Source organism: Mastigoproctus giganteus, chromosome 12 (genome assembly GCF_048544385.1).
Source record: "Mastigoproctus giganteus isolate SK-2022 chromosome 12, ASM4854438v1, whole genome shotgun sequence".
Classification (NCBI taxonomy): domain Eukaryota; kingdom Metazoa; phylum Arthropoda; class Arachnida; order Uropygi; family Thelyphonidae; genus Mastigoproctus; species Mastigoproctus giganteus.
Window position 1 is genome coordinate 96,721,968 of NC_143586.1, and position 22,913 is coordinate 96,744,880.

The 22,913-nt window shown below is 38.7% G+C and overlaps 1 protein-coding gene across 1 annotated transcript in view; it reads right to left on the reverse strand.

Annotated features, from left to right (window-relative positions):
- The window catches only part of LOC150077289 (putative inactive 1-aminocyclopropane-1-carboxylate synthase-like protein 2), a 268,091-nt gene that overhangs the window by 210,332 nt on the left and 34,846 nt on the right, over positions 1–22,913 (reverse strand). Inside the window, exon 3 of the mRNA XM_090386134.1 lies at positions 11,160–11,219. Coding sequence (XP_090242260.1) covers positions 11,160–11,219 — 60 coding nt within the window. The remainder of the gene's footprint in view (positions 1–11,159; positions 11,220–22,913) is intronic.

The following is a 22,913-nucleotide window of genomic DNA, read 5'->3' on the forward strand; positions in this document are numbered from 1 at the left end:
CCGCTGGCTAAAGGCAAATTTCCACACATCTATTCTACATCTGTCTTTTCTTAATTTGATTTTATGCCCCCTTAGGTTCGTAATCTGAACAAGTGGAAGGATCCCATTAGAATTCAGCATGCTCAACCCATTCAAGGCCTTATACACCTCAATTAACTCTCAAAGCAAAGGGACAGGGTTTTTGTTTTTCCAAGGGGGGGGGGGAGGATTACTGTGGTTTTGGGCATCTTCCAAGTTATTTTCTGTAAGAGAAAACTATATTTTAACAAATACAAATGCAAAATGTTTAAGGAAGTTATTTCGGAAGCTAATGTGCTTATATAAGTTCAAGTTACTTATATAAGTAACTTGAACTTATATAAGTCTTCCGAAACTTATATAAGTTTCGGAAGACAGATGTGCTTATATAAGTTCAAGGCAGACCCAAAATGGATGGAAAAACTTATAGCCTTAGTGGGAGGGAAGAATGCATCGGTTGACTATAAGTTCTCATCAGTGCTGCCTTAATCACTGTGCAAAATAGGCTATAGCCCATGGGTGGAAGCCATTTAAGGGCATCTTCCTCTTTTGCGTTTTTTTATATTTTCTTTATTTTTGTTTTTATAAGACTTTATATTGTTTTTATTTATGAAATAAAATCAATCTAAAATCAATAAAATGTTTATTTACTTTTAAAATAAATACTAAAAATTATATATTCCACCAACTACAAGAGGGTATGTCATGTTTCCAGGACTTCCATATTGCTTAAGATGGTCCTAGTTATCAGAGGACATGTACCCTACAGTAAATATAAATTGGACTATAATAAAGTTATGCAGGGGAAGCTATTTTGGAAGATTACGATAAGTCCTTAGCTAAGAGTGCAAAAAAGGATTCTTTGTGGCAAGGAATTCTTTGCTTATGTTAGGAAAAAAAGGAAAAGAATCAACCACAGTGGCCAACTTGATACCTGTGGTAACAATGCTGAGGATCCTAAACTGGTTGCTGATAAACTGAATAAATATATTTTGCATCCATATCCACATGTGGAGAAGTTTTTAAACTTAAGGAACCCAACTGAGTGGCCTAAGTGATCTAACTGGGAGTTGAGCAATTTTATGATAACTTAAAAGAAACTAGAAGCAAAATTATTACAACTAAAAGTGAACAGAGTATCAAAAGTTAATGGAATCCATCAAATTATATTAAAGGAAGCAGCAAAAGAAGTCAAAGAAATTAATAATATCTACAAAAAAAAACCAATAAATTTGACTTCTGTGACAGCAAAGAAGTTGAAGCCCTTAGTTAAAGAGGAAATACAGGAATAAAGTTTAGGGGGAAACAGCACACTTGGCTTTGTTAAGGGGATATCATGTCTGAATAACCCAATTAGCTACTGTGAGGTTGTTACAAAAGAATAGGATGCAAAAAACAGGTTGACATAATTTACTAATATTTCAGAAAATCTTTTGAAAAATTCCCACATGAACAATTCTTGTATAAATTGTTGGAGCATGTCTAAGTTTTATAGTGTAGTATGGCAACAAGATGTGCATAAAACTGACACATTTTGCTGAATTTGTGATAGTTCTCTATGGCACCGATCCCTGAGGGGCACTCCTGCTACAGTGATCAACCCTGAAGAACATTCATTTATGATCAACCTCATCTCCTATCTTTTAGCCAGACCCTGACACAACAAAAATCACACTAGTTATCTCAATTTGCTCCAGTTTATGTAATAACCTTTGTACAAAACCACATCAAAAACTTTACTACCAAGGTGAAGGTAAATAATGTAAAAATGGCTTCTTGCATCCAACTATTTATGACTTCATTATAGTGCTTAATCACATTGGCCAGGTCAGATCTTCGTTTCAAGAATTTATGTTCTGATCCAATTAAGGATACCATTCCTATCAAGGTTCTAAATTGTAGTCATATCATAACAAGAGATTCCGTGATTTTTCCCCACCCAGAAGTTATTCAACCACTGATCTAACACCTCTTTTGCACCTCCTTTATGAACTGGGAAGACTGCTCTTCTCCAGCCCAAGGATGTCATCCCAGATTATGGAGTTTTCAGGATTTCAGGTGGTCATATATACTCATAACTATTGAACAGATAAATATCAATCCAAAAATAATATTTTTAATGGTTTGATTAAAAATTATCTGAATTATGTTCATTCAAGGCTGAGACAACAGAGTGCAATGGGACAAAGCATAATGTGTTTAGATGTGTCTCATCCTTACCACCACGCAGTAAATTGTTCACTTCTTTACAGTAGTTTATTACTGTCAGCAGATAACAGAGATTTTCTTCCTCGTCTCTTCATATTTCAAAATATAAGAGTGCGCTGAAGTGCATGTGTGTGTTAAATTTTTCTGTACAATTGGAAAAACTGCAGGTGAAATATTTCATCTTCTTAAAAGAGCACACAGGAACTCTACAGTGGCCTGTATACAAGTTTACTGGCACTGTCATTTCAGAGAGGATAAGGAGTCTGTCATAAGTGATCTGGATGGCAGTCAGGTACAAAAAAATTGTCCCAAATGCAAATTTTAGTAAGAAATGATCAAATAGTACCTGTTCATGAGCTTGCTAAAGAAATCAATATCTCTGTCAGACTGTGCCATTCCATTTTAAAGAAAACTTTGAACATAAGGTGCATTTCTACAAAGCTTATAACATGGCTGTTAACAGAAGAAAAACATGGACACTGTTAGTAAGTTGCTTTCAATTCATTTTAATAAGCAACTAATAACATGAAATTTCTGAAATGTATCATAACTGGAGGTGAAATCATCCCAAAAGCAAACAGCAGTAATTCCAGTGAACGACTGCTTCATCCTCTCAACCAATACATGTGCAGAAAGAAACAAAGGCCATGTCACAAACATTTTTTGACTGTTTGAATGTTGTCCACCATGAATACACTCTAGAGCAGTGTTTCTCAATCTGCAGACCACCAGTAGTCCAAGAGTTGATTGTAGGTGGTCCGTGGGAAGGTAAATTTTATTGTAAGTATAAAATATCTCCCCCGATGGTATTCTCCACCTTGTCACAGTGGGGAACTTGCGTGTCCCGATGACCTGGAGAGCTAAGTCGGCAGTAGCTTAGCTACTGGTAGGGCCTCCCAAGCCGGACAGGTCAAAGGGTAGGGGCCAGACTAAGAGAGATAACCCGGCCCTCCAGGTTGGGGGTTGCTGCAACGGACTAACTCCTCGTTCAGTGTAAAAAATACACAAATGCTAAACGTCCTACAAGTGAAAATGAACTGCACTTTCGGAAACGACTCGGCAAACGGAAAAGGACTATGATTTTGGGATGCTGGAATATTCAAGGCCTTTCAACTAAAAGAAACTTTCTTTCGGATGAACTGCAAAAATTCAAGTTAGACATTGTCGTGTTATCAGAGACAAAGAAAAAAGGATGTGGAGAGGAAAAAAATGGGAGAATACTACCATTTTTGGAGTGGAGTTGATAAGAGTGAAAGAGCAAGAGCAGGAGTTTCTATTGCTGTTAAAAATAAATTGAGACTCAACATCAAAAACTGGCAATTTATTAATGAAAGAATGATCTCATTGGAACTGAAAATGTACAGGAGAGAAATATGTATTTTGGGAATATATGCCCCGACTAATGACACCGCCGATACCTTGAAGGATGAATTTTGGGAGGATCTGAGAGAACTAATAGAAAAAATTCCTAAGAACAAAGAGATATTTCTAATGGGAGATTTCAATGCAAGAGTAGGAACTGAACAAAATAGCAAAGTTATTGGAGGACTTGGAGAGAAAGAGAGGAATGACAACGGAGATAGACTATGCAATCTTTGTGAACAGTTCGACTTGAGAATAAACAACACATTTTTCCAACACAAGGATATCCATAAATATACTTGGTCACAGGAGACAAGACAAATTAGATCAGTTATAGATTACATTATTTCAAAACATTCAGGGACATATGTATTGAAAGATGTCAGAGTTTATAGAGGAGCTGAATGTGGATCTGACCATTTTCTTGTTAAAACAACACTGAGGTGGAACTGGATTAATAAAATATGTGTGGACAACCAACAATGCAGGGAAGGAGAAATGCTACAAGTGGATCAATTTAACATTGACCTACTCCAGGATGACAGCATTAGAAACAACTTCACCCAGAGACTGGATGCTGCAATTAACACAGAGATAAAAGGTAATACTGAAGAAATCTACAAATATTTAAAAAATACTGTTAAAAAAATAGCTCATGAAATCCTAGGCAAAAAGAAGAGCCAAGCACCAAAAAAGACCTGGATAACAGAGAAAGTAAGAGCTGCTGTAGAGGAAAAGAAACTTGCATATCAGAAATGGCTGGGTGATGGGAATGATGCCTATAGGAACATTTATGTTGAAAAATAGAAAATAGCCAATCGGTTGGTAGTAGAAGCGAAAAATGAAGAATGGGAAAGGAAATGCGCAACTATTAATAGCAAACTGGGCTTCAAGCAATCAGCAGAATCATGGAAGGTCCTTAAAGACTTGAGAAAACAGAATAAACATAATGCTGATTTGCAATTAATACCTTTGAAAGACTGGACGGAGTACTACGAAGGAGTTTTAAAAGAAGACCGGGAAGAGTTCAAGACGATGGAGGATTTTGGTGTAGAAGACTCGGGCTTAAAAGTTTCTGTTAGGGAAGTGGAACTCCTGCTAAAGGAAGGAAGGAATGGCAAATCACCTGGACCTGGAGGAGTTTACATGGAACTTATGAAATATAGAGGAAGAGTGGCTGTTCTGATACAAAAACTGTTAAGTATACTGAGAGGACAAGAAATACTGAAAGAAATGATAACAGGATATATTACATCAATTTATAAGGGCGATTGGAAAAGCTGTTCAAATTACAGAGGAATATGCGTCCTGAACCCGCTGTTAAAGATCCTTGGAAAATGGATCAGGAACCATTTAGAAGCCCGAATCGAGGTATCAGAAGAACAAAGTGGTTTCTCAGCTGGGAGGTCATGTATAGATCATATCTCAACAGTACGACAGATCCTTGAAAAATGCCAATCAAAAGGAAAAAAAATCTTTATGATTTTCATTGACCTTGAAAAGGCATATGACAGTGTTCCAAGAAAACTCTTATGGGAAGCACTGAAAGAGGCAAATATTGATGGACAACTGATTAACATTATTAAGGCAATTTACAGGAATAACAGATGCAGAATTAAAGTGGGATCAGCTTTGTCACCTGAATTCTACACTTCAAAAGGCTTATTACAAGGTTGTTGCATGTCACAAACACTTTTCAAAATTTATATCGACATCTGCCTAAGATCCTGATAAAAAAAATGTAATAAAATGGGATTGCCGATTAATAAGAACACCTATATTCACAATTTACTTTTTGCAGGCAATCAGGTGGTGATAGCACAAGACTTAGAAGATGCAAATTATGCACGTCGTCAATTGTTTGAGGAATATAAACAATGGGGTCTAAAATTCAATTTTAGCAAGACTGAAATGTTGTCTTCAGGGCCAGGACACATTCTAAATATTGCAGGTTTTAAAATCAAACAAGTCGATAAATTCAAATATTTGGGATCAATCTTACAAAGTGATGGATCATCCCAAGCAGAGATCAATAAGAGAATTACAGATGGCAGAAAGGCTATCAGCATGTTAAACTCTGTTCTGTGGAGCAAAAATATCCTATATAAAACAAAGAAACTTATATTTCAAACAATTGTACAAAGTCTTCTATTGTATGAAACAGAAACCTGGACATTGAATAGGCGAGCGGAAAACAAATTGCTCTCCACAGAAATGGATTTTTGGAGACGCTCAGCAGGAACTTCTAGAAGAGACAGAAAACATAAGGGAAAAAATGGAAGTGAAAAAGACTATTATTGACACCATCAGAGAAAAGCGTCTAACATGGTATGGACATGTAAAACGGATGCAAGAAAACAGATATCCAAAGGCTATCCTGGAATGGATACCTCCTGGAAGAAGAAGAGGAAGACCTAGGAGGACACGGATGGATGGAGTACGGGAGTGCACGACAGCCCGAGGCTTAACCGACCAAGACACCTTGAACCGCACTTTATGGTGGGAAAAAATTCCTAACAAGAAATAACTTGTAGGCTGAGGAAACCCATTGTAAATGGAAACACTCCTCTTGAAGAAGAAGTATAAAATATAATCATAAATAAAATTAAAATTGGCAGTCAATGTTTACTTTGTAGTCGCAAATCAGGAGGTATCCCTTACAATGCAAGGGATACCTCCCAATTGGAATGTAAGGCTTACAATGTAGCTTATAACGTATGATATTGTGTGTCGTCAGTGCACTGTTGGTGACAAGCTTTCATCTGTCAAAGTCTATCACCAGCTTCTGAGCATGTAATATGTATTGGATTAGTTTGTGTATTCATAAAGTATTTTTTACATTTTCACAAAACTAGTGTGCGAGAATAACTGTTAAAATTTGTAGTGATTATTTGAGTGGTGAGTTTTGGGTGATCTTGGGTGAGTTTTTTTAGTATATTTTTAATTATATTTAATGAATAAGTGACATTTTGTTTGAGATTGGAATTATTTAATTTAGGAATTTAATATCAGCCCTGTACTTGTATATTGTACTGAACAATGTGGATATGTGGCTAAGAACAGGATTTTTGAAACATCAACTCAATACTAGTTTTTTCATAGATGTAAAGAAACCCTACCCGGTGGTCTGCAGTACCACAGGGTAGTAAAGAGGTGGTCCATGAATGACAAAAGGTTGAGAAACACTGCTCTAGAGGAACAAACAATTAGTAAAAAGTTATATACTGAAGTTGTGAGATAGTAGTAATAGTGGCATGTGATGGAAGAAAGCAAGTGTTTGAACTTATGCAGCATCAGCCAAAAAAAAAAAAAAAAAAAAAAAAAATTCACACAACCATTCCCTCTAAATGTTTGTCCAGTTCCTCCTTAAATTTATTTAACCTATCAACTTCCACAATGACAGATGGAAGTTTGTTCCAGCAATTAACATACCCACTGGCTAAAAGCAAATTTCCCCACATCTATTCTACATCTGTCTTTCCTCAATTTGAATTTATGTCCACTTAGGTTCGTAATCTGAACAAGTGGAAGATTCCCATCAGAATTCAGCGTGCTCAACCCATTCAAGGCCTTATACACCTCAATAAGATCACCTTGCAGGTGCCTAGTCTCCAGCTGCTGCAATTTGCAGGATTTAAGCCTCTCTTGGTAAGAGTATCCTTTCATTCCCCTCACCAATCTTGTTGTCCTTCTCTGTACACGCTCAAGCAAATCTACTTCCTAAAATGAGGCCTCCAGACATGTACGCAGTACTCAAGACATGGCCTGACCATTGCCTTATACAGAGGGACAATCACCTCCTTTTCCCTGCTAGCAAAATTCCTGTATATCATTGACAAAACCCCAGGACCTGCCCTGGCAGCCTGTCTGCATTGCTCAGAAAACTTCATATGTGACTGCACAATTACTCCCAGGTATTTTTCATTTTCTACCACCTTAAGCGTAGTACCACACAGTTGGTACATTCCTCTGGGGTTACTTCTACCCATATGCAGTACTTTGCATTTGCCAATATTAAACTTCAGTTGCCACTTCTCAACATATCTGCCCAAATTTTTTTCATCCTGTTGCAGTAGCGCACTGCCATTACTGTCATTAACAACCCTGCCAGCCTTTGTATCATCTGAAAACTTCGACACTAAGCCTGATATACCTTCATCAATATCATTGATAAATATACAAAACAACAGTGGACCCAACATCTAACCCTGTGGGACTCCACTAATAACATTAGTTCATGAAGAGCAGTTCCCATTGATTACCACCCTCTGTCTTCTCCTACTCAACCTTCCATGCTCAGTCTTCCATGCACAAGAGTGTCAAAAGCTTTCCTGAAATCCAAGTATATGATATCAAAATTAATATTTGCATCCAGTTCCTTTGTAACCACATCATAATATCCAATAAAATTTGTCAGACAAGACTTTCCCTTAGCAAACCCATGCTGTGTCTGAATTATTGCCGCAGTCTTGTATAGATGATCCTGCAATGCATCTTTAACCAGTGACTCCATTATTTTACCCAGAACAGAAGTTAAACTAACTGGTCTGTAATTAGTCGTGTCACCCTTCGATCCCCCCTTTGTGAATTGGGGATACATTTGCACATCTCCAGTCTGTGGGAACCTTCCCTGAGTCCAAGAATGCTTTCATAATTATAGCTAAGGGTTTGCTTACTTCCTTTGCCACCTCCTTTAATATAACTGGATAGATCCCATCCACCCAAGGTGCCTTTCTTATGTTTAACTTCAACAATTTCTCCTCCACTTTGCTCTCAGTTATTACAAAATCATTAAGCACCCTGCTACAATTTGATAACCTTCTGCCATTTCCAAACCTTAATAACTCCTCAGGTGTGAATATAGATGGAAAATACTCATTCCGTTTGTTTGCTATCTGGGCAGGATCATCAACAGTCGATCCATCGATATCAAGTGGACCAATCAGATTCATCCCCTTCCTTTTTAGAGTTTATATAAGTAAAGAAATCCTTCCTGTTTTTCTTAGCATCCTTTGCCAAAGAATTCTCATAATCTGCCTTCGCCTGCCTAACCTCCTTTGTGACTTGATTACAGACTAGATTATATCTGCCATAGGCTTCTGTGTCGCCTGATAATTTATATGCATTCCATGTATTTTTCTTCTCTGACACGAGTCTCATTAGTTTCTTTGACAACCATTTAGGCCTAAACCTTGAACAATATTTCTTAATAGGTATCGTGGAATATTAATTGTGGAAACTTTTAGTAGTTTCCATAATTAATTCCTCGAATGCTTCCCACTTTGAATTTGCTGTTGGTAACATCATCAGTTGATCCCACTGTACAGAATTTAAAAACTGTCTGAGACCACTGTAATCACCTTTACAGAAGCAAAAACCCTTTCCTTTACCCCTGATGGTAATTATATCTTTAAGTAAATCCCACATCAGTACACTGTGATCACTGCCACCTAGTGGTTCCTTTATCTGCAAATTCTTAATACATGAATGATCACTGCTGATAACCGGATCAAGAGTATTACCCTCTCTGGTTGCCTCTCGAACATGCTGCTGCAGAAAACAATCATGCAATAAATCCACAAAAGCCTTGCTAGTGTGCGAGTGACCAACCCACAAGTTCCAGTCAATATCTGGGAAGTTAAAATCCCCCATTATAAGACATTCTGATTTACTAGCCCACTCTATTTCTCTGTACAATTGTTCATTATACTCATTCGAGTCATTAGGCCTATAACACACTCCTACTCTTATTTTTGCTTTCGCAGTGCTTATGTCACACCAAACTGACTCAACAGTACACTGTTCATCTCTATCAACTGGGTGCACTTCTTTTCATTTTATGTTTTTCTTAATTAACAGCATAACCCCACCTCCCTTTCTATCCTCTCTGCACACATTGTATTCTCCAAATTCCAATTCTGCATTCCTAATATCTGTGTGGCACCACAGATACCTTCACTATGCAGTTTGAAGAAAATGATAGGCAAAGTGGAACTCCAAAGAATAGATGTTTCACCAAGATAATGTGCTGTTGCATTTTTCACTACCTGTAAAGATTTTTTGACCAAACAGAACCATTCGAGTCCATGCAGCCCATTTTCACCAGATATGGCTCCATGTGACTTTTTATTTTGTTTCCTTTCTTAGACTGAAAAAAAAAAAAACCCTGAAAGGATGATCATTTGCTGAAGTAAACAACAAAAAGTAATATCATGATTAAGCTTTCAGTGATTTTGAAATCAGCTTTCCAGAAGTGCTTCCAAGAATGGGAAAATTGTGGGATAAGTGCATCACCTCAGAGGGACATTATTCCAAAGAGGATTAAGTCACCACCTCATAAATATGCTTATCATTACCATATCATAGCTGTCTGGATACTGTGCACACAGAACTTGTATTCCCACAGAAACTCAGAAGACAGTGAAGCTTGCCATCAGCCATTAATGACAGCACTATCAGAAAAGTGGAGTTGTTAATCATGGATGATCGCCAGATATCTATGTGTGAATTGTCCCAGGAGGTGAAGATTAGTGTGGGTTCTGTTGAAACAGTCCTTCATGACCAACTCCATTTACGGAAATTGAGTGCAAGATGGATTCCCTGATTATTGACTGGTTTTCAGAAGGCTGATTAACAACAGAAATCACAAGAGTTGTTAGCCCTGTGCCAAAAAAATGAGGAAGACTTTTTCTCTTGTCTAATCACTCAGGATGAAAGTTGGATATACCATTTCGACTCTGAAAGTAAAAAAGCAGTCCATGGAATGGCGACATCATGGTGCTCCACCCCTCCAAGAAAGCAAGGGTCCAAGTGTCAGCAGGAAAAGTCTTGCTGACAGTGTTTGGGATGAGAAAGACATAATAATGACTGATTACCTGCCAAAAGGTAGAACAATTACAGGTGACTATTATGCCAACTTACTCACAAAATTATGGGAGAAAATCAAAACATGTAGGCGTGGCATGCTATCATTTCAATACATAATGGCTGAAAATTAAAAAAGTTTAGAATTCACTGCTAAAAGCGAATACTTACTTTTCTGCTGAGCTGTAAATCAAAACAAATCTTAAAATTTTATAAAAAAAGTTTATTCATGTTTATAAAAATGTTTATTCAAAAAGTATATAAAAAAAGTTTATTCACGTGCATAAACTAACATCAACAAAAGAAAAGAACAAACAAACTTGTGTGCCAAGTCTATAAACAAAGGCAAGCATTACTGCAAAGCATCCAATCAATATGCCAGTAGTGAGTAGCTGTCAATTTCATGTGCTTTATGTTTACAGCACTCATTGCTCACCTCAGAATGACCCCATATGCATTATGGCACAACACTACAGTGCATTTTGTAGATATGCATTGCGGCACATCACTCTTAGTGCCTTTCCTTTATGAATATATGCATAAAAGGAGCAAATGTGTTAAACTTGCTGACTTCTATAACAGAGTATGATTTTAACACTATGGATCAGCATCATCCCTTTAAAATACTGGTCTGAAACAAACTTCTTCCTTCCTTCTACTACCAAGGCCAATAAGCTTAATTTACAGAATTAGTCTATTTTTCTTACCTTTACCATTAAGATGTCGTTGCATAAATTATTGACAGCAGTGCCCAAATTTATGTAACCCTAAAATAAAGAAAAAATTTTGTAAATTAAAAACAAAACAAATACCACTACATGAGTATTATGGGTCCACTCAATTTATTGCAAGCCAATTTCTTGCAAAACAGTTTGGTGCATATGAAGGGTTGCTGTATGTGCCAATTTGGTGCATGAAAATTTGCTGTGTGTGACAATTCAGCGCATGAAATCAGCTTCCAGGCAGTTTGGTGTACAAGGCAATATGGTGAATGACATTTTTCTGTATGTGACAATTCGGTGAAAGACAATTGGTGGCAACAACAATATGGGGGAACACACACACAGAGATCAGGAAAAAACCAATGAAGTAAAAGGTTTAGGAAACAAGTGAAGTTTTGGCAACTTAGAAAGGAGGAATGCAGAAATTTAGAAAAATGAAAATATATTTTTTATCCATTTATTTTGTATAAAAGGATTCGTGCCAATCCTTCCCATTGGAAAGTGAGTACGTGCCTATTTCAACATGTTGTTGTTGTTATTTGGTTTTTAGGAGCATTAGCAACTAAGGCTATATTGCTCCGGGGATATGCGGTGGTCATTCCCTGACCTTTCCGCATCCTCTGTATTTGGTGGTCACGAGCTCGAACCCTGGTCTAATCAAGAAGCGTGTGATATGCACTGCTATTTCATCATGACTCCATCCATACTGTAACATGGACTACAAAACACTCCAAAAAAATATTTTTTTTAAAGCAGTTCTTTACATTTTGTCTCCATAGTAACAGCCTTTCAGGTAGCATTGTGGTTAGGATCCATGCTCTGTAGAAAATTTGGTAGTTTGAATCCCATTGCAAAGGAGGAATTTTTATGGGTGATCTTGGTTCCCTCCCCAACCTGGTAACTTGGATTTTTTTATGAAGCAAACAGACAATACAATATATGCAATTCATAGGCATTATACAGGGTGTCTCAAAAATATTGGTACAAACATTTAGGGGAGTGGGTAACATCTAAAGGAATGTGAATCGCATAGGAACCCATAACCGGAAACGTCACGGGAAAGTAGTAGCAGAGGCACAAGAAGCAGAAATGACACGACAGTAATTAGTGGCAAACATTTATTTGACATAATATTAACAATGAAGTACGAGATGGATACATTTCATGATGTTACAACAGATGCTCAAAGGTTCCACCATGAGACGCGATGCATGCATGACACTGACGCAGCATGGATTGGCAGACACGGTCGAACACACGTGGAGTTTCTTTGACAGTAGCAGCAATGCAGATGAGTCTCGCCACAAGATCCAATTCCGTCTCCACAGACGATTCATACATGATAGATTTGAGGACCCTCCACAGAAATAAATCAAGGCTCGATAAATCAGGTGAGCGTGGGGGGCCAGGCAACGGGTCCACCACGGCCAATCCATCAACGCCAAAAACACCTGTTCAAATGATCACGAACACACCATCCATAACGGGCAGGCACCCCGTCATGTTGAAACCAAATGTTGCGTCTCACATTTGCTGGAACATCGTCAAGTAACCCTGGTAGAACTTGTTCAAGAAAGATCCGATATTTAGCGGAGTTCATGCAGGATGGTAACAGGTATGAGCCGACTAAGCAGTCACCGACCATACGTGCCCACACATTTATTGCGAAGCGATGTTGTGCCGCATGGGGACGCACACCGTGTGGGTTGTCGTGAGCCCACACATGAGCATTGTGCTGATTGAATAAGCCTTCCCAAGTGAAATAAGCCTCATCCGTGAACAAAACATAGGCTGGAAAATTCAAGTCTTGAACACTTTCTTGGAGAAACCACTGCGCAAAAGCCACATGTGCAGGATGATCTTGGGGGAGCAGTAACTGAACGCTTTGGAGATGAAATGGATGTAAGGAATCGTCATGCCAGACACGCTGTACACTGCAATGAGACACTCCTAAGGCAGAGGCAAAGGCACATGTGCTGGTAGTAGGATTATTCTGGACGGCATTCAACACACTTTCTTCCATGGTGGGAGTTTGCGTCGAACGTGGTCTGCCCGCACTACTCCTGTTACCTCTAAATGACCCATTATCGCACAAATTTTGATGCACACATGCAAACAAACGGTGGTCTGGTACATATCTGTCTGGGAAGCGTTCCCCATAAATTCATTGAGCGGCTCGTCCATTGCCCTCTGCTAATCCATACACTAGGTGCAAGTCTGCCAGCTCACAGTTCGTATATCAATGCATGCTCTTCGTGCGGCGACTACTGCTTGAATAAGTAAACCAGAAATTTTCCCTCTCGCGAACTGATGAATAGCGCAGTCTACTGACTTACAGTGACGTTTCCGGTTATGGGTTCCTATGCGATTCACATTCCTTTAAACGTTACCTGTCTCCCCTAAACATTTGTACCCATATTTTTGAGACACCCTGTATACAAACTCCTCAAGACCTTAATTGTTTGGTGCAAAATAAACACTTTTAACTACCATCTTCCATACTATCTGTCTTTTGGCATACCATGAAAAGGTCCAAAGACGGGCAACTCAAACAGTAAGATCGGCAGAGGACGACTGTATGATGAAAGACTCCAATCGTGTGGGTTACAGAGCTTGGCAACCAGGCACCTCCGAAGTGATCTGATTGAGGTTTATAAGACTGAGTGGGATTAGTAAAATAAATGAAAGTGGAATTCTTACTGTTCTAAAGTATTCCAGAACTAGGGATCATAAATTCAATTTACAGGACTTGAGGTTTAGATTAGATTGTAGGAAGTTTTCTTTTAGCCAGAGTCATTGATAGCTGGAACAAGTTGCCCTTGCCCAGCTAGTTGAGGCAGACAGTTTGAATAAATTCAAAGTTCAACTGGATACTTACCTGTGTGAAGAGGGAAGCATATTACTTGTATGTTCTTATCTACTTGGTTGGGGTTTTCTTTTGTTTTTTCCAGTGCAGCAAAAGCCTGTAGCTCCCTTGCTCTATATGGCGAATACTATTCCTATTACCATCCCTTATGAGCATAAAGAACCGCCACCACAGGCCCTGATGAAAGCAGCCCACTCGGCCAGAGCAATTTTCCATGTAGGGGACTTGGACTCCAATTCCAATCCCTGCACAATCTCCATGGAAGCTTACCCACCTACCCTCAACCCACCCATAGTATTAGCCTACTACTTACTCCTTTCAATAAAAACCTTACATGGATTGCAAACCGACAATCAGAAGATGCACATTACCCAGCCAGTATCCTTCAATGATCTCTACTTTTGGTATCTGGAACAACTCCTCCCACCATGTGTATTTCCTAAAAAATGCAACTTACAGAAGTGAAAGTAAAATGCAAACAAGGTTCACTTGTATCCCAATATTTAACCTGTCCGTGGTACGTTTTTAATCATCATCATCTGCCATTATCAAAACACTGCAGGATGAAGGCCCTTTCCAGAACTTTCCAGTTCCTTTTGTTTTGTGCAATGGCCATCCATTTACTACCCACAAACTCTTGAATTTCATCTGTCCATCTCCGTTGTTGTCTGCCAGATTTTCTTTTAGCTCCTCTTGGGTACCATTCTGTTATTTTCTTAGTCCATCTTTCATCATGTCTCCGAGCTATGTGTCCTGCCCAAGTCCATTTCAGTTCTTTAGTTTTGAAACGTTTTTAATAGAATTTCCTAAAAAAAAAGTAGAATGTGCATTAAAAAATGAAGGTGGAAAGTATGCTCCATCAAAAATATAAATATCAAGAACATTATTGTGATTACTAAATTCATCTTTTACAGCATGGCATGTTAAAAGTTCGCATTCTCTGTTTAGCTTTGCCATACACTGAATTCTCCCAATGAATTCACTAAATTATCACACTCACTCACTGAACTTTTGTAACCACCAATTGTCTTTCACCAAACTGTCACCATACAGCAAAATGTCAATTACCCTGAACTGTCATGCACCGAATTGTCGCACAAAGTGAATTCGTCATGCACCAAACTGTCATACAATGAATTGTCTTACAATCAATTGATGTAATCCCATGTATTACTTAATAGTTGTAAGTCTAATAAATATTTTATAAATTAAGTTAGTTCTAACCTATGTTCTAACTCATCTTTTGCTATTCTATACAATTGAAACTTAGCTTTAATATGCTTTTACTGTCAATGATGAATAACCTTCTGGGAAAAAAGAAACAATTTACTTGATAACGTTGCAGTTTGTAACATTATTCTTTATTCTGCCACTATATTGGATAACAACTAAGTTAAAAAAAAAAAAAAAAGTTAGACATCATTAAAAGTATTCATTGCATTCATATATTCACAAGAACAAATAATATCTTTAATAACGACAGTCTTTCTTCTTATGAAAAAGTTGTTTCTAGATTAGTAATATTTCAAAATTCTTCAGAATTCCTACATTTTTTAATATTTATTTTTATATCCAATAAATTATCTCAAACTTGAAAGCATAAGGTATAACGTAACACTAGATAGTATAATATGTATCACTGCATTAGCTGTGTAGTATTGTCAATTAATCAATTAAATTTATTAAACTTATTAACGCAGTGGGATTTGACCTGGCGACAGTTAACACCTACTTCGAAAAGAAAGAAAGCCAGCTGATAACATACAGGAGTGAGGAAAGGATAAGCTAGAGTGACTATATCATGTGCCATAGGGGGCATCTAAAGGAAATGAGGAACAGCAAGGTGATAAACAGAGAAAGTGTGTCTGCACAACATAGATTGCTTGTGGCCGATTGGGAGGTTGCAGTGGACAAAAGTAGGAAATATTCAGGACAGAGGGAGAAAAGGATAAAGTGGTGGAGATTGAAAGAGGAGGGTTTGAGGGAGTTCAGGGAAAAGGTGCTGAAAGGAATAAAGTTACCGGAAGACGAGCAAGAGTGGTGGAAAACAAATAGTTGTTTCTTAAGGAAAGTTGGTGAAGAGTTGTTGGGAAAAACATCAGGAAAGGGGACGCCGGAGGGAAAGGAGGTTTGGTGGTGGAATGAGGAAGTGCAATCGGTGATAAAACAAAAGGAGATGAAGAAAAGATGGGATGTAACAGGTAGCCAGGAAGATAAAGAAGCATATACAATAACAAATAAGGAGGCAAAAAGGGCTGTGGCAATAGCAAAGGCGAGGACAGTGGGCAAGGTCTAAGGGGAACTGGAAAGGAAAGAGGGAGATAAGCAACTGATGAGAATAGCCAAAGCAAGAGATAAGGCATCGAAGGACTTCTCATCAATAAAACAGATAAAAGATGAGAGGGGAGTAATTATACAGGACACGGAGAAGGTTAAGGAAAGGTGGAAAGACTATTTTAAGAAGCTATTAAATGAGGAAAACCCAAGAGCACTATGCGAGAATGGAGAGATGAATGTGAGAGTAGTGAAGGCATAAGCAGGAAAGAAGTGGCATAAGCAGGAAAGCACACTCAGAAAAAAGCAGTAGGTGCTGGTCAGATACCAGTAGAGGTATAGAGTAGTCTGGAAGAAGAAGGAATCGATATCTTATGGGACTTGATGGAAAAACTGTGGCAGCAGGAGAGGATACCCGATGAGTGGAGGGAAAGTATACTTGTGCCAATCTTTAAAGGAAAGAGTGATGTGCAGGAATGTGGGAACTACGGGGGAATAAAGTTAATGTCTCATTCGATGAAGATCTGGGAAAGAATTGTGGAAGGAAGGTTAAGGCAGGAGACGGAAATAGGAGAGGAACAGTTTGGTTTCATGCCGGGAAGAGGAGCAACAGATGCAGTCTGTGCTTTAAGGCAGGTGATGGAAAGATACAGGGAGATGCAAGTAGAGTTGCACATGGTGTTTATAGACCTGGAAAAAGCATATGATAGAGTGCCCAGACAAGAGGTATGGAGATGTATGAGGGAGAAGGGTACATCGGAAAAGTACGTAAGGCTTGTGAAGGATATGTACGAGGGAGCGGTGACTCAGGTTAAGAGCAGTGTAGGTATGACTGAGGGGTTCTCTGTAGAAGTTGGATTGCACCAGGGATCAACTCTCAGCCCATATCTGTTTGATCTGGTAATGGATGTGTTGTTGAGAGAAGTGAAGAGTAGAGCACCATAGAGTATGCTGTTTACAGATGATATTGTACTGTGCGAATCATCCCAAGGAAAGGCAGAGAAGAAATTGGAGGAATGGAGGAAAGCGTTGGAAGAGAGAGGCATGAGGATAAGTAGAACAAAGAAAGAATATATGGTATTGAATGGAGAAGTTGAGAGTTCTATAAAACTGCAGGAGGAAAAGCTACCATCTATTTCGAAATTTAAGTATCTGGGATCGAACGTTGAGAGGGATGGAGGATTGAGTGCTGAAATACAGCACAGAGTGCAATGTGGATGACTGAACTGGAGAAAGATGAGTGGGGTGCTGTGTGATAAGAAAGTTAATTGTAGAATGAAGGGAAGAGTGTATAAAACTGTGGTTAGACCAGCATTGATTTACGATGCTGAGACATGGGCGATTACAAGGGCCCAGGAGAAGAAGATGGAAGTGGCGGAGATGAGGATGCTAAGATGGTGTGAAACAGAGAAATAGAGTGGTGTGACGAGGAAGGACAGGTTAAGAAATTACTACATTAAAGGTATGGTTAAGGTGGGCCTCTGAGTAAAAAAAAAATACAGGAATCTAGTTTGAGGTGGCTTGGTCATGTGGAATGAAGAAGTGAGGAGTATGTAGGGAAGAGGTGTGAAAAGCTGGAGGTGATAGGGAACAGGAAGAGACCTAAGCTGAGATGGAAGGACAAGGTGGCAGAGGATTTGAAAGAGAAAGGATGGCGGAGAGAGGAAGCCCTGGTTAGAAAAGAATGGAGGAAGAGAATTAAGGAAGGGAATGCCGACCCCCATATGAATGTGGGAAGAAGGCGAGGACAAAGAAGAAGCTTATTAATTAATTAAATTGTATTTAAATGGAAATCATGCCCCAGACTCGAGCAGCAAAGCAATGGGCACAAAGTGGCAGGAGTGCTGTTGCTTGAGGGAGAACCAAAGGGGGCGATTCGCCAACACATCACAGCCTGACAAAATGAGCGATGTGCAACGTTTGCAGACTTTCTGGAACAGGACATGATATAGCCAAGAAGGTGTGTGTGTGTGTGTGTGTGTGTGTGTGTGTGTGTGTGTGTGTGTTAGGTGCAGAGAGAGTCAAGAAATTAGGTGCCAACTCAGCATTCTGATGCACATCTATAAGAGTTTGAAGAGTGGGTAGGTGTTCTAGAAGGAATTAAAATTGGGGACCCATCAAGCTTCTCAGCTGCCCAACTCAATGCTACAGCTCACTCTTATGCATCAGGCAACACAGCAGCAATCTTCAAGGCAGAATGCCCTGGTTCCACAGAAGCTAGTTATTGTAGTTGACTCTATTGTCAAGGAGACGGGAAATATATTGTACAAAAAGGTTAGGTGGAACAAGACCAGGGTCTGAAAAAACTGATGATGTTGTAAAGCAAATATCCTTTAAGGGCATAAAGCATGATACTATTGTACACGTTGGCACTAAGAGTAGTGGATCTGTGGACTTACTTAGCAAGTACAGATCAAAGTTGAAAAAGCTGCGAGTTAGGGTTAAATTTGGAAGTGTCTGCAATTCTGCCCAGACAAGATAGGAGGGAGTATAAGGTGAGAGTCTTGTCAATTAATTTGGCCCTGGATTGTACAAGGCTCATGGGTTAGAATTTTTCTCAGCGTGGTCTGTGCTTGTTAACAGGAGAGAGTGCTTCTACATGCATGGGATACACTTAAATAGAAAGGGTGAAAGAATATTTGCTGATACTATCAAGGCAGTGTTAGGTATGTCAGAAAACTGCTAGCTTGGGGGGGGGGGGGAATTCACAGAATAATAAACCCAGGGGCTCATATCTGGTGAGTATGGCCTTGGCACACCCAGGGTCCTGAGCTGGACATCATTCTTCTCTTTCTTGGTGATTTCCCTTCTACTTCTGACGCGCTCTCTCTCTCTCTCTCTCTCTCTCTCAGGGTAATTCAGAAATTTTTTTTGGCTGGTGCAGCATAAGCCTCAGGCTTCCTTGCACCATATAGCTAATAATAATAATAATAATAATAATTAACAGTAGCCACAGACAGAGGTGAAAGTGATTCTTGCACTGCTTCTATTGGAATGAGCAGCAGTCTGGAAAGCAAGGTGCTGGGAATTTCAAGAGGTGCTGGGAGACATCATGGAACAAGTAAATACATGGGCTGTGTTAGGGTAACTAAGAGTAAGAACAGGTGCATGTATACTGATGACCCTCGATTTCACAGACTAATAGGGGTGGAGGGGTTCCCCAAAATACCCGGGAGTCTAAATTTTTAAAATGAATATGTAACGAAACATTTAACTGTATAGTTAAATACAGTTATAGTTAAATACATTTAACTACCTATTATATTAATCATGTTTACCACATAGTAAACATGATTAATATAATAGGTAGTGTACACATAATGCACATGCAATACTTATAAGCAATGTAAGTAGTACAATATGTAAAAATAAATAGAATAAATAAATAATGTAACAAAAACAAAAATCAAAAACTATTTTCTCTTACCTCGATGGAAATAGAACTGAATTTGTTGTGCCGTGATCGTATAGTGGAACTCAGAATAATTTATTCTGTGTCAGCGGAGCTCCCCTGAAGTGGCCTGCTGTGATGATGAGGCAGACTGAGACGAAGATGGGGCAGGAGCAGCAACAGATTTGAAGAATGTGTCAAGCTTCATCTGTTTAACTCCCTAATATTGTTCTCTTATGACAGCCTCTCTCAGCGTACGTAAATGGTGGTAGTGGGGCTGGATTTCACTGTTGTCTGAGAGGCTGATATACCGAATGCCAAGGTCAAGTGCCCCTCGTACTGCTGTCCTTTTTGGTTTGTCAATAATTTCTTCCTCTTCTTCATCACTGGACACGCCCTCAATGTCACCTGCTCTCACTTCATCAATCTCCTGTGGTGTCAAGATCGGGTAGCCCGGATCTACATCACATTCCTCTAGCCAGTCAGTTACGTCCTCTACTGTAACATCCCTATCTCCCGCATGGTGAAGCATTTGGTGGAAGTCAGCAGGCTCAAACCCTTCAAAATCAATGTCAGGGTCAATGTCAAAAAGCATCTTCTTCCAGCTATGAGCCAGTGTGGTGGTTTTTATGTCATTCCAAGAGTCAGAAAAGTTGTAAATTGCTGACTTGATGTTATAATATTTTGTTTTGCAGAGTACACTAGCCTCTTGTGTCGTCTTCCTCCTCAATGATGACCAAAACTTCATTCAGGCACCATCGCTGGTAAAGCCTCTTGCACCAACTATGACTCCTTGATCCATGGGTTGTATTGGACAGGTTGTATTAGAAGGGAGAAACATGGTACAGATCTTGCCATCACTGCTGACTAATTTCTCAGCAACTGGGTGAGCAGGAGCATTATCTAATAAAAGAAGAGCCTTTAAATCATTGGGAGCCACCTTTAAGACCTCTTGCTGATATTGACATACTTCAGGGACAAAAATTCTTGAAAAACCAGTCAGAAAATATGCTGGCGCTGAACCATGCCTTCTTTGAATGGTAGTAGATAAGAGGCAACTGCATCGTGTAACTTTCAAAACACATGGGTGTGCTGATTTGTCCATGGAAGCCAGCTTCAGGCAATGGAGACCATTAGCACTTGCACAGTATAAAGCTGAAAAATGCTCCTTGCTCATTTTCTTTCCAAGGGTTTTGTCTTCGTTTCTAAAGACTTGAGTATTTTTTGGTAGGAACCACCACAATAACCCAGTCTCATCTCTATTATACACCTGGGATAAGGCAGGCCCTCCTTTATCAGTTCACTGACGTAGAGTCTGAAAGGTTCAACTGAACGTGTTGCAGCAGACCCAGCTTCACCATGCTCTTTCCTGTTACACATGCCATGGCAATTTCTAAAATGCCACAGCCACCCATCACTAGCTTTGAAATTGTTAATGCCCATATGTTTAGCAAGTTTTTCAGCTGCAGTACATAAGGTAACACCAGTAACATTCATTCCACGTGATCGCTCCTGCACGTACCATTTGTAAACAGCTTCTTCTAGATCTTTATCTTTGCTTAATTTCATGTGCTTTTTGTCACTCATAGAATCCATACCTTCAATATTATACTTTAATGCAAAGCTTTCGAGCTTTCCTTTAGCCTTGTGAATATCAGAAACAGTTTGCTTTTTAACTCCACACTACTCATAAACACTGGCCACCAAGGCACCACTCTCAAGATTTTGACTAACACTCAAATGTACATTCTTTTTTTTAACACTTTTTGTTTTGAAGCCATTGCTGGTTACAAAAATGATTTGAAATAACACTAACAATGGATAAATGTTAATGAGTGCACTGTCCTTGTGCTCACGGCCAGGCACCACAAAAACAATACTGCCACTGTGTGCACTAACTGGCAGACATCCCGGGAATTATGGTTGGTATCCGGAAAATGGTGCTATGGTGAAATTTCGATTATCCGGAATTTTCTCCAGAAAATCTGAAATCCTGGAAATTGAGGTCAGCGAAATCGAGGGGAGTACTAGCATGTATACCAATGCTAGGAGTATAGTAAATAAATTTGATGAATTTGAGGTGCTGGTCAAGACATCAAAGGCAGATATTGTTGGGATATCAGAGGTGTGGTGTTACACAGAAATGAGGAATACAGAATTGGAATTTGGGGAGAACAATACATAGAGAAAGAAGAGAAAGGGAGGAGGGGTTATGCTGTTAGTTAAGGAAGTGCATCCAGTTGACATGGGTGGACAGTGCAATACTGAGTCAGCTTGCTGTGACATAAGCACTGGGAAGGCAAAATTGAGAGTAGGAGTGTGTTATAGGCCTAATGACTCTGGTGAGTGTAATGAACAACTGTACAGAGAAATAGAGTGGACCAGTAAATCAGGATGTCTTATAATGGGGGATTTTAACTTCCCAGATATTGACTGGAACTTATGGATTATTCACTTGCACACTAACAAGACTTTTGTGGATTTATTGGAGATTTCCAGATTTTAAATTACAGTTTACAGAAAATCTTATATTTGAGTATAACCATGAAAATATAGATAGTGGAACAAGCTTTTAAAACATAGAATAAATAAAATTATATTATACAAAATTAATAAAAGTTTCATATCATTTCAATTGTATTATATTTATCAGATTTTTCAATTAAATTTAGAAGAGCTGTCTTTGTCAAAAGATATTCATGGAACCGATCACAAGTTAATTTTATTGGAATAAATTTATTTTCAATTCTTTCCTGTATTAGAAAACAGCACTTTTCCAAAATATCACTTAGTTCTAAAACAGAATTGTGTTCCTTTTCTATTTCTTTGACATTACTATGGAAGGTTGATATAAGGCAATATACTGCCTATAAATAACATACTCCAAAATTAACATCAAAAATTTCGGATAGAATTACTGGGGGTACAGACACTCTCCAGCTTACGTAACACTCGACATACGGAAATTCGACTTTATGTAAGTTTTTGCCAGCTGGTGGAAACTTAAAAAAAATCGTGGAAACGTATTTTGCATCCTGTAGGAATAAATGGAAGTATTGTGAAAATATCGCAACGTGAACCCAATAACACATTGTTTTTTTGGTAATTTGTTCCAAGACCTTGGAAGCTTAAATTTTTGCTATAAAACTAAGCTATTTATCTCTCTAAAAGGTTATTTTTATAATGGAAATTGCACCACCCATTCATC